Below are 12,793 nucleotides of genomic sequence, written 5' to 3'. Positions count from 1 at the left end.
AAAAGAGACTCATATGTATTGCCTTTATGAAGTCGCCAGCAGCCTGGTTTGCTGAGTTGATAGGTTGAAGGTGGAAAACATGTCTTTGTACTTTGTCTAAAATCAAATGACAATCTATTTATATATGTTTGGTTCATTCGGGAAAACTATTGTTGCTATGTGGATTGCACTTTGGTTGTCACAAAAAATTAGAATTGCTTGTGAGATGGAAAAATCTCGGAGAAGATAGATTATCCATTGTGCTTCAAAAAGTAGTATTTGAAAGAACCTTTTATCCTGCCTCAAATGAAGAGTGAGAGACAACTTGTTGTTTCTTGCTTTTCCAACTGATGATGGATGAGCCAGGGTAAAAAAAAAAATCCCGTGGTAGATTGTCTTGTTAATGCACATGATCCCTAAGTAGAATTTGTAAACCCAGTTAATGTAAGTCCTATATTTGAAAAGAAGTCTAGTTGCAGGTGAATTCTTGAGGTCTATGACAATGCAAAATGCTGCTTGAAAGTGGGTTGTTGTAGCCTTGGATAAAAATTGACTCAATCTGCACACAAAAGAAAAAAATATCATGTCTAGAATGTGTTAAATAAAATAACTTACATATCATATGTTTAAACTGAGTTGGATCAGTGAGAAATGTGGTTCGATCAGTATCCCTTGTAGTAAATGTAAGTTTGACTGCTAATAATTATGTATCCTGCAAGAGATCCGAATAATATTTTCTTTGGCATAAAAGAAATTTCTTGGGAAGACCTTTCTATTTCCAATCCAAGGAAATATTTTAGGCCTCCTGGATCATTTGTGCCAAACTTAATGTCCAAGACATATTTGAAGCAATTGATCTCAAAGAAGCTAGTTCCTGCAGGAATATGGTCCTCCATATATACTAGATTAAGGGTATGTTTGGTGGAGAGAAGAAGTTGAGTAGAGAGAAAAAGATGAGAAAGAGTAAGAGATGAGAGAAAGAGATAAGAAATAGAATAGATTTAGTGTATTGTTTGGTATAAGAGAATAAAGAGAGAAATAGAAGAGAAAGAGATGACACTTCTTTTTAAAAAGACGAAAATATCCTTCAGTTAAAATTAAATTATAACTTATAGATAATTAAATTAATAATATATTTTAATTTATTTATGAATAAGTTTATTTTAGTTAATTTATTATTTATATCCCATCAAAAAATAAATATTATTTATTAATAAAAAAATTTCAACCCAAAATCCATTTTTTAAATCAACGTGTTGCTTATTATTTTATAATTAAACAAAGAAGTAACTTATATTTTGGAAAAAACAGTGGCAAAAGGGACTTTACATTCATCTTTGCTATTTCTTCTCATTTTAGAAGAGAAAGTAAAAAGGTATGGGTCCCACAATATATTCTTCTCTCTTCTCACTTTCTCAGCTTGCCAAACAACATGAATTCTCAACTTCTCTTCTCTTTCTCTCTTTCCTATCTCTCTCTTCTTAATTTCTCTCGAACCAAACAAAGTGTAAGAGAAGTTGTTTTTCTTGGTAAATAAGGAATTTTTAGATTTTGATTGGGTGAAACCTAAGCCAAGGATAATATGTAAGCTTATGATTCCATTGTCTGCTGACATGCTTGAGGAAATAAACAATTTTCTTAAGTTTGCAAATAAGATTTTTTGGGTGGTAATAAGACTACCTAACACTCTATTTTCAAAACCTTCCGTAGGTGTAATTACAGAAGATTTCATAAATTGAATTAATTTTTATTTTTCAAAGATTCACTATGTTTTTATTGCTCCCGTAGATGCATTTCCGAAAAAAGTCAAATTTTTGAAAAAAAAGATACTTTCAGAAGTACGTCTACGATTGATAAGAAATTTTCAAGACCAAATGATTGACAAATAGGTCATATCAAATGTGAAATGAGTTATAAACAAGTTAAAAAATCTAATCAATTTATACCATTAAGGACTAAATAGTTTATTTAAAAATTAATGTCAACTAAGTATCAAACAACTTAAAAAATCTAATCAATATCTACAGTTAAGGACCAAATAATTTATATAAAAAAATTAATGCTATGTAATTTATCAAATAAGTTAAAAAATCTAATCAATTTATGCCATTAAAGAACACATAATTTATATAAAGAATTAATGTTAAATAGTTTATCAAATAAGTTAAAAAATCTAATCAATTTAAGCCATTAAAGAACACATAATTTATATCAAAATTTATGGTTTATATCAAACTTAATTTTTTAAATCAAAGTTACAAATAAGAATTTACATACTTGTTAACAAATCAATGGAAACTTTACATTAAAGTGTTTTCGAATAGATTTTAATTATTCAAATCAAATTAAGTTAAACAACAAAATCAGGCTAAATTACCAACAATGGTAGTGGCCCAACTGTTAATAATCGTGATTGAGATTGGATTATAAATATTGTAAATGTTATTTGAGTGAATTTAATATTTTGAAGGAAATTTATATTTATGAGTACAAAACTTTTTTACGAATCAAATAATAAACATTAATCTCCTTTAAATTATTTATATTTATATTTATGGGTGTAAAACTTTTTTCGAATCAAATAATGATATGATTGGATACATAAAAAATATAAATTACTTTTAAAATTATTTGTATTTTTATTAAAACGAGGATATTCCATAAAAATACCCATAGATATAAGATTATATTTTGATAGAATATTTGAGATATTTTTAGGGGATCGCGTTTTGCTCTCTCTTGGTCGTTATACATAACACACTTCATTGCTCTTTCTTCTTCATCACACAACAACGCAGCAACCACCTTTCTCTCACAGGTTCGATTCTCTCTTCAATTTTTCCTCTCCCTTTCTCGCTTTTTCTATCTATCTTCTTCCCAAACTAATCGCTGTTTCTTACTTTCCTTCGCAGTTTTTTCAACTTTGATTTGTTTCAGATCTATACTATATTTGATTTTCCGAACTGTTTCTTCGTTTATTAAACTTCTCTTATCTCCGATTCGATATCTGTAGCCACGGATTGAATTTGAGTTCAAATCGGTTTTTCAGTTGACTTACTATTTATATATATTCCCGATGTAACTTTTCTCTTTCTTTTCTTGGATTAATCGGTCCTTTTTTTTCTTCCTATATGTTATGTAATCTTAATTTGTTTAGCTTTATAATTTGGTTATATATTGAAGCATATGCTTTTTTTTTTTTTATATTTGATACATTTACTTGTGATATTTCATGTTTAACTAACTTCAATGTTTTGATGTTTCAGTACTAACAGATTCCTTTTCTGAGGACTATAAAGACTAGTCAAAATGGTAAGTTTGTGAATATTAACACTATGTTTTTTTGTTTGTTTGTTTTATTTATTTATTTTTACTTTGATTGAATATTCATAATCTGATTTGAGATTTGTATTCTTATTTACAGGTGAAGTTCACATCGGATGAGTTACGTCGTATTATGGACTACAAGCACAACATTAGAAACATGAGTGTCATTGCTCATGTTGACCACGGTATGGGTTAACTGATGATTTTTTATATTTCTATGCAATGTACTTTCCTGATTGTTGTGATGTTGCTCTCTTATATATCTTTCTGCTAAGGAGTTTTTGATTATTTTTGCAGGAAAATCGACTCTAACAGACTCTCTAGTTGCTGCTGCGGGGATTATTGCCCAGGAAGTAGCAGGTGATGTCCGTATGACGGACACCCGTGCTGACGAAGCCGAGCGTGGTATCACAATCAAGTCTACTGGTATCTCACTCTACTATGAAATGACTCCTGAGTCTCTCAAGAGTTATAAGGGGGAGCGTAATGGGAATGAGTATCTCATAAATCTCATTGATTCCCCTGGGCACGTTGACTTTTCATCGGAGGTTACTGCTGCGCTCCGTATTACTGATGGAGCACTTGTGGTTGTTGACTGTGTGGAAGGTGTATGTGTCCAAACTGAAACTGTGCTACGACAAGCCCTTGGAGAAAGGATCAGGCCTGTTCTTACGGTTAATAAGATGGACAGATGCTTCCTTGAGCTTCAGGTTGAAGGAGAGGAGGCGTACCAGACCTTTCAAAGAGTGATTGAAAATGCTAATGTGATTATGGCTACATATGAAGATCCACTTCTCGGTGATGTTCAGGTGTATCCAGAGAAAGGAACCGTTGCTTTTTCTGCTGGTTTGCATGGTTGGGCTTTTACTTTGACAAACTTTGCAAAAATGTATGCCTCCAAATTTGGTGTTGATGAGTCCAAGATGATGGAGAGGCTCTGGGGAGAGAATTTCTTCGATCCAGCCACAAAAAAATGGACCACCAAGAATACTGGTTCAGCTAGTTGCAAGCGTGGGTTTGTTCAGTTCTGTTATGAGCCTATTAAGCAGATCATTAACACTTGTATGAATGATCAGAAGGATAAGTTGTGGCCTATGCTTACAAAGCTAGGGGTCACCATGAAGTCTGATGAGAAGGACCTGATGGGTAAACCATTGATGAAACGTGTCATGCAGACCTGGTTGCCAGCAAGTACTGCACTCCTAGAAATGATGATCTTTCATCTTCCCTCACCATCAACGGCTCAGAGGTACCGTGTGGAGAATTTGTATGAGGGTCCCCTTGATGATCAATATGCAAATGCTATCCGAAACTGTGATCCCGAAGGTCCTCTGATGCTTTATGTCTCAAAGATGATTCCAGCATCTGATAAAGGAAGGTTTTTTGCTTTTGGGCGTGTATTTGCCGGTAAGGTGTCAACAGGTTTGAAGGTCAGAATTATGGGGCCAAATTATGTCCCTGGGGAGAAGAAAGATCTATATGTGAAAAGTGTTCAAAGAACTGTCATTTGGATGGGAAAGAGACAGGAGACTGTTGAGGATGTGCCCTGTGGTAACACTGTTGCTTTGGTTGGTTTGGATCAATTTATCACAAAGAATGCTACATTGACTAATGAGAAGGAAGTTGATGCCCATCCTATCCGAGCTATGAAGTTTTCTGTCTCTCCTGTTGTGCGTGTTGCTGTTCAGTGCAAGGTTGCTTCAGATCTTCCTAAGCTAGTTGAGGGTCTCAAACGTTTGGCTAAGTCAGATCCTATGGTTGTTTGTAGTATTGAAGAGTCCGGAGAACACATTATTGCTGGTGCAGGAGAGCTTCATCTGGAGATCTGTTTGAAGGACTTGCAGGATGATTTCATGGGTGGAGCTGAGATTATCAAATCCGACCCTGTTGTGTCCTTCAGGGAGACTGTTCTAGATAGATCAATCCGCACAGTGATGAGTAAATCACCCAACAAGCACAACCGGTTGTACATGGAAGCTAGACCTTTGGAGGATGGGCTTGCAGAAGCCATTGATGAAGGCACAATAGGACCAAGGGATGACCCTAAGGTTCGATCTAAAATCTTGTCTGAAGAGTATGGTTGGGACAAGGACCTTGCCAAGAAAATCTGGTGTTTCGGACCTGAGACAACTGGACCCAACATGGTGGTTGATATGTGTAAGGGAGTTCAGTATCTTAATGAAATCAAGGATTCTGTGGTTGCTGGATTCCAGTGGGCTTCAAAAGAAGGTGTTTTGGCCGAAGAAAACATGAGAGGAATCTGCTTTGAAGTATGTGATGTTGTCCTCCACACTGATGCTATCCACAGAGGAGGTGGTCAGATTATTCCTACTGCTAGGAGAGTCTTCTATGCCTCACAGCTGACCGCCAAACCCAGGCTTCTGGAGCCTGTTTACATGGTGGAAATCCAAGCTCCTGAGCAAGCTCTTGGAGGTATCTATAGTGTTCTTAATCAGAAACGTGGACATGTTTTTGAAGAAATGCAGAGGCCCGGTACCCCACTTTACAACATCAAAGCATACCTCCCTGTTGTCGAGTCCTTCGGATTCTCCAGCCAATTGAGGGCTGCAACATCTGGGCAGGCTTTCCCCCAGTGTGTCTTTGATCATTGGGATACAATGTCCTCAGATCCCTTGGAGGCTGGTTCACAAGCTGCACAGCTTGTTACTGACGTTCGTAAGAGGAAGGGTCTCAAAGAGCAGATGACTCCACTCTCCGAGTTTGAAGACAAGCTTTAAGTTATTTTTACTATTTTATATCTATGAACTAGGCTGTTATGAAAACTTTGTTGACCTAGTTTTAAAAGTTCTGTACCTTGAATTTTGTTTTTTCGATTTTTCAGTAAAGTGTTGTATTTTAATTATTTATCTTCACACCGATGTAATTTGTAGGATTTACATTGATGTAATGATAGAATTACTATGTTTTGAATTTAAGTGCATTTTAAGAAACAGATTTGTTTGCTTCTCGTTAGTGCTCTGCTTATTTTATCATCTCTGGTATGCATAACTGGGCTTGTTTGGCAGGGGAATCTCAAGATCATAAACATTATGCTGTGTGATTCTGATGTAATTTATATGAATTTCTTGCACCTATACATGTCAACTGATGGCATGTATTTATAATTTAATTTGTGCAGCGTGTCTATGTATCAATCTCAAACCAAATTATCTTAAATTCATCTTGAGTTGTACTGTTGTTTTAATTCTATTCAATCTATTTAAAGTCATGTATTTGATTTACCATGTCTTCAGTTCAGATGAAAAGAAGTAATTTCTTTCACCTCAATTAACTGCTGATTTATTTTGTAATTTCTATTATTGTTTATTTGGTTATCATTGTCAATCAGTCTAGTACTTATGAAAACTATGGGTAAGTGAGGTTAGGCCATTGGTAAGTTGTAAAGTTGGTGATGAAAACGCTCTTTCATTTGATTTCCGTCTCTAATTCTAATGTTACAAATTGAGATAGGTATAGGTCTGATATTAAAATATTCGAGCTTTATATATTTCATTTCAGACTGGTCTCTAAGATTTTGGTGTGCTGTGTAAACTTAAAAATAGTGTTTTATTAACACTTTAATGTTTTTTGGATCTAAACCAAGGGAATTGAAAAGATTAGTCATTTGAGCAAAGTAGGACTTCAACAGGCAGCCAAAAAAAATCTCTCAAATTTGAACATAATGGATTTCTTTGACTTCCGTTTACATGGAACAGTCCACAGATCCACACAACTTTTCATTTGAGGGAAATTCCCACAAACACAATGGAACAATGCATATTTGCAGAGTTGTTTGACACTAGTTCTATAAGTTCATTTCTTTTTGTATCAAATTCTTTATTCCTTTGGCAAGTTGATTGTAATCAATCAATATTTTATAATTGAATATAGACATGATTGATTGGATCAACATACTTTCCTTGTTGTGATGTATACGTACTTACACATTCCACAGTTCCAAACAATGCATAAAAGAAAAATAAATTTCCAAGTATTGCAATTTTAAGGACTGCTAATGGCAGCTTCTTTATTTTTTTTTTGGACAATCTTCTATTCAATACCATATAATCACCCTTGAATCTTTATCTAAATATAAAAGCCAAAACAATAAGATATTCGCACAATATTGTTTAGAAGCCACAAATAACCCTTCTGATTTTCAATGACAAAATATCTTTGGAATTCATACCATTTGAGCTTTATAAATTTACATAATCTCTCAAATTATTGGAAATGCTATCAGAAAAATGAATTATTTCTTCAGTGAAATGACACAAGACACTATATTCGAACCAAAACAAGTAATCTAACAGACAAAAATAACCTTATGATTCACCAAACAAAACAAGTAATTCTCAAACACAACAGAGACAAAGGAGAAAACTTTGACCTCTCTTCTAGAGCATTAAATTTTCATCCTTCACCGACTTCAGAAGGTGTCTTGGCCACAATAGACAACGCATGAAGTCCAGACTCTAACTCATCTTGAAGCAAGTTATAAATAAGCCTATGCCTCTTAACCAAACTCTTCCCTTGAAACTCTTCAGAAACAACTTTAACATTGAAATGTGTTTCACCATTGCTCCCTCTAACACCAGCATGTCCAGCATGTTGATAAGACACGTCTTCAACTTCCAACTCAATAGGATGAAGTTCCTTTTCAAGTTTTTCCTTTATCCTCTTCCCTCTCCCTTCCAATTCAACATTCTCATCATCACCCTTAGAACTAAAACCAACACCTAAACTTGAGGTTACAGAAGGACCACTTGAATTCTCAACAAAGCTATCATCTTTGAAATCAGAAGTTCCAACTGAGTTAAGTTCAGAAGTACCTTTTTCAGCTTCCACATAGAGCATAAGTGCTTTTTTCTGCATTAATTTGAGCATATTCAAAAACCCATTATTTCTAGAAGGGGTTAAACTCTGTTGCAACCCAAGAAGCACTGCAAAATCGGGCGTGACCCGGATAATTTCGTTAACGGGTCGACCTGAAAAGCCTTGAACTAGTAAAGCGGCGAGACCTTTGGTGAGAACAGAATCCGAATCAGCTTCATAGACGACATTTTTGTCACTGTCCATGTAGGCTCGGACCCAAACCTGAGAAACACAACCTTCCACTTTGTTTTCTTTAGTTTTGAACTGAGGTTCGAGGGGTTTGAGGGTCTTTCCGTAGAAAAGAAGCTGTTCATATTTGGCTTTGGGTTCTTGTACGGATTGGAAGAGGTTTACAATTTCTTGAAGCTTTGGAGGGAGTTCTTCAATGGGTTGAAGAGAAGTGGATGGCGGTGATGATGATGATGACAGTGGTGGTGATGATTTTGTTGGGAGTCTTTGGAAGGTGATGGGCTTGAAAGAGAAGAGGGTATTTGTGGGTTTAATGAAGAAAGTAGAGTTGGTTTTGTTGACGAGGGAAAGTGGGAATTTGGTTGTGAATAATCTTAATGAACATGAAAAAAGGGAATTGGTTGACATCATTGTTGCTGGTATGCCCATTGTATTCGAAGCAGCTGGTTGCGAGATAGAGAAAGATAAGGGCATTGTTCTAGGCTTTTTCCTTGGATTTAATGGATGGACTACCCAAACAAAATCTAAACATACCAAAGGCCTAACTCCTAGGCTCTTTTTTTATCAATAAATCCCAATTGACGAGATGATGTTACCTGCAATAAACACATAGGAAAACAAATCTCAGTCGCTAATCTCTTCTAATCACCTTTATGTTCATGAACAGTTATACCAGCTTTCAAACACAGTTGAGCAAGTAAGAAATTTCTACAAGAGAAACTAAAAATTGATTAATTTTGAATAAAAAGAGAAGAGGGAGGTTAGGGTTTTAAGCGAAAATTGGGGCTTTTTAGGTTTAAAGCATAAACTGAGCAAAACATAAGAATAGAAGACACAACGACGGCAGTAATATGGCGGCGTGGCGGTTCTGTTCAATTGTGAATCGAAACGAAATTGGAAGAGAACAAATGAACTTATAACAAAGAAATAAGAGTATGAAAAGAAGAATAACGGCAACAAAAAGGCGAAAAATGACGAGAGGTGGTTAAAAATGAGCTTACCGGCGCCGGATGAGGAGGACGATGATGAAGTTGGTCCTCTGGATTTGGTGTCGATTTTGAACGGTGATTAAACAGTGAGAATAGGTTAGTTTTCGCGGGTGAGGATAAGAAAGGAGAAAACCCAGGTATATACTTCGGAAGCGGATTCTCTAGCGTTGGCGAGAGAAAGGTATAGTGCAGTTCAAAAATTGTGGTTGAGACATATTGGATTAATCTCACGCTTAGCAATGATCCACGTGTCCATTTTTCTTATTCTTTTGTTGTTTTCCTGAAAAATTGCAAGAGTAGCTGAGACATATAACGGTGTTTTTTTGAATTTTTTTATTTATTTAACCAAGTATTTCAAAAAATTACATAAATAACCAATATTTTAGAATATTTACAAAAATATCATTTTTTGCTATAATTTGCAAATTGTCGCCACCTCCATCAGCGACTATACTTAAAAAGTCATCAGTCGTCACCACCATTGACGACAACATATATATTTTTTTTGATAAACAATGATATTAATAACAGAGAATGAAACATTCTCACAGCAATACAAAATCTAACAGAACTACAATTCAGAAAGAAAAAAAAACCAACAACCTACAAGCTTCAGGCTACAACTAATCTCTTACATGAATTGTAAAGGACAATGATTCCACTCATAGAAATTACAAAGAACCTTGTGTTTGTTGACGACAACGTATATAAAAAGGACCAAGTCGCCACCCCTAGCTAGTGGCGACAACATTGTTTTACTTTTATTTATTTTTAATTACTCCATTTATTTTATGTTGTATAAATTATTCTAATTAATTAGTAAACTACATTACTTAAAGGGTTAAATAAGTTTTTCGTCCCTCTAAATATTTCAAATTTCGTTTTAAGTCCCTCTAAAATTTTCCTTCAAGAATTCATCCCTTCAAAATTTCCCGTCTCAATAATTAATCTCTAACGTCAAATGCCACTAACGATTGCTTATGTGGCAGCCTACGTGTAGTTAATTTTTTATTATTTATTTTCAGAGTTGGATTACATTAGCTTAGGTGGCATATTGTGGTCCTTATACATTAATGATAAGAATTTCATAAACATTTCAGAATCCCTAATAGAAAGGTGTGGTCCCTTGTCCCCTCCCTCCTTCAACGTGCGATACTGTAGAGCCTATGTGGTCCCTCCATTGATGAAGGTTACGAAGCTTGTTGCGGTCCCAAGAACGATAAGGTAAGGCCCACTCCGTTTTGTTTATTTTCTTCAGTAATGATAGTGAAAACGAAAGCAATTGTATTTCGTACCTGAAAAACTAGGGTTTATGAGTTTTCTTAAAAACGAAACCTACTTTTTTTTTTCTTGAAACGTGTAGGAAATGGGATTATTTAAGGTTGTTTTCTATACGAAAGGCTCTTTTGTAAAGGATGTAGGGTTAACATATGAAGCAGGGACGTTTATGCTATCAGTGGTCAAGACCCGGATTATTGGTCCTACTTTGAAGCCCGTGACTAGGACAAAGGGTTTAAGATCATTTTCCAGACATGGATTCTTCATTTAAAATCGAAGATGTTAAGATATGGAGGAAGGCTGAAAAGGAATGTCTTGAAAATGATCTTAAACCCTTTGATAATGATGTTGATGTAACAAAGTTAGTTGTGTGTGCTGAGGAGAATAGGTGTGATGTCGAGATATATGCAGAGGCAAGATTACCTGATGGTGAGAAGACTTACATGGAAAGGTTAATAGAGAAAGAAAGATGCCATGTTGTTGCTGAGGAAAATGAAAAAGGTTAATAGTGAATCATCCGAGGACTCTTTGAATGGTATACACTTTGAAGACACTGAGGAAGAAAGAATGCACGATTTTGATGAACTCATTGGTGAAGGTCCAAGTCATGTGGAGAAAGGTGGTAGTGCTGGGACAGGTATAGGGAATGGTGCTACCGATGATGGTGTTGGTGTTGGTACAACTCAAGTGAATGATGTTGCTGGTGATTGTACAAGTTAAGGTCATATGAAGGATTTGACTACTGCTGAAATGGACAGAGAACATGTAATTGATGATGATTATATGACTGATGAAATTGATAGTGGGGCAGATGATGATAGTGCTGATGAGAGGCCACCAATGATCACATTTACTGAAGGTGAAAACTTAGAAAAGAGTTCTCATTCAAGGTGGGAATGGAATTTGCATCTTTGAAGCAATTCAAGAAGGTTGTACTTGAACACAATGTGTTGAATGGTAGGGAGGTGAGGTTTGCTAAAAATGACTTGACAAGGTGTAGGGTTATTTGTAAGGACAAAAAACAATGTGACTACATAATTTTATGCAGTAGAGTACTGAGAACAACAACATTTAGGATCAAAACTCTATATCAAAAGCACAAGTGTGGTAAGAAGTTCTTCAACAAGAACGCTAATGCTGATTGGGTATCTAGAGTTGTTGTTGACAAATTAAAGAATAACTAAGGTATGAAATTGACTGAAGTTGTGGCCGATGTAAGACTTAGGTGTGCTACTAAAATTACTTGGTGTAGAGCTTTTAAGGCAAGGCAGTTAGCTAGAAAGGTTGTTGAAGGAGACTCATCCAAGCAATACAGTATGCTTTAGTCTTATGGAGTTGAATTGAGGAGGGCATCAAGAGGAAACACATTTAAGATGAACATTTCTGGCTCACCACCAAGATTTGAAAGATGCTACATGTGTTTTGATGGTACTAAGAAGGCATTGAAGTTTGGTTGCAGACCATTAATAGGGTTAGATGGTTGTCACCTCAAAAATAAATATGGTGGAATCTTGTTGATTGCTGTTAGTAGGGATGCAAATGACCAATACCTTCCTCTTGCCTTTGGGGTTGTGGAGAATGAAACTAGAGACTCTTAGAGTTGGTTTGTTAATTTACTTCTTGAGGACATTGGTCATGAAAACAGATGGTGCTTTATGTCTGACCAACAAAAGGTATGATTAAATCCTCAATAGTTTTCATCCAGGTTTAATGTTTTTTATTTCTGAATGTATTTTACATTTCTCATGACTGTATTTCTGAATGTATTTTCATGGTTACAGGTTAGGCCAAAGGGAACAACTAGAAAAGGAGTCCAAACTAAGAAATCTAAGAGGACTGCACCAGTTGCTACATGCACTGAAGTACAGACTGCAAACACCAAGGTAATCACTGAGCAATAACCTAATGTTGCTGCAAACATTAATGCAAATGCATCTGCTGCTGTAAACATTGAGGAACCTCAAGTAACAAATACACAGACTTCTGTTAGCTCTGCTGAGGCCATGAGGATGTATTGTGGTATAGATCCTGATGAACTTGAAAAATTGTTAAATGATGATGACATCCTGGATATTCAACCCTTGAGTGTTGACACCAGTCCTGTGAAATCAAATAGGTCTGGTCCCAAAACTTTTGTAGGTAGATGTCCTAAGGCA

General features: G+C 35.4%; 2 protein-coding genes across 2 annotated transcripts; one reads left to right on the top strand and one right to left on the bottom strand.

The window, feature by feature from the left end:
- Positions 1-2,685: 2,685 nt before the first annotated feature.
- LOC131595865 (elongation factor 2-like) lies at positions 2,686-6,257 on the top strand. The gene is made up of 4 exons (XM_058868369.1): positions 2,686-2,797; positions 3,246-3,291; positions 3,404-3,491; positions 3,604-6,257. Exons 2-4 carry the CDS (start codon positions 3,289-3,291, stop codon positions 6,042-6,044), a joined length of 2,532 nt encoding a protein of 843 aa, XP_058724352.1. The 5' UTR covers positions 2,686-2,797; positions 3,246-3,288; the 3' UTR covers positions 6,045-6,257.
- Positions 6,258-7,432: 1,175 nt separating this feature from the next.
- Positions 7,433-9,529, bottom strand: LOC131595866 (sufE-like protein 1, chloroplastic/mitochondrial). Its single transcript, XM_058868370.1, has 2 exons — positions 9,372-9,529; positions 7,433-8,966 (listed from the first exon to the last, which is right to left on the bottom strand). The coding sequence occupies exon 2, from the start codon at positions 8,842-8,844 to the stop codon at positions 7,720-7,722; it is 1,125 nt and encodes a 374-aa protein (XP_058724353.1). The 5' UTR covers positions 8,845-8,966; positions 9,372-9,529; the 3' UTR covers positions 7,433-7,719.
- Between the last annotated feature and the right edge of the window lie 3,264 nt (positions 9,530-12,793).

The sequence above is a fragment of the Vicia villosa genome, linkage group LG4, assembly GCF_029867415.1.
Source record: "Vicia villosa cultivar HV-30 ecotype Madison, WI linkage group LG4, Vvil1.0, whole genome shotgun sequence".
Classification (NCBI taxonomy): domain Eukaryota; kingdom Viridiplantae; phylum Streptophyta; class Magnoliopsida; order Fabales; family Fabaceae; genus Vicia; species Vicia villosa.
The sequence above is the reverse complement of the archived record's forward strand: the minus strand, read 5'-3'. Positions and strand labels throughout refer to the sequence as shown.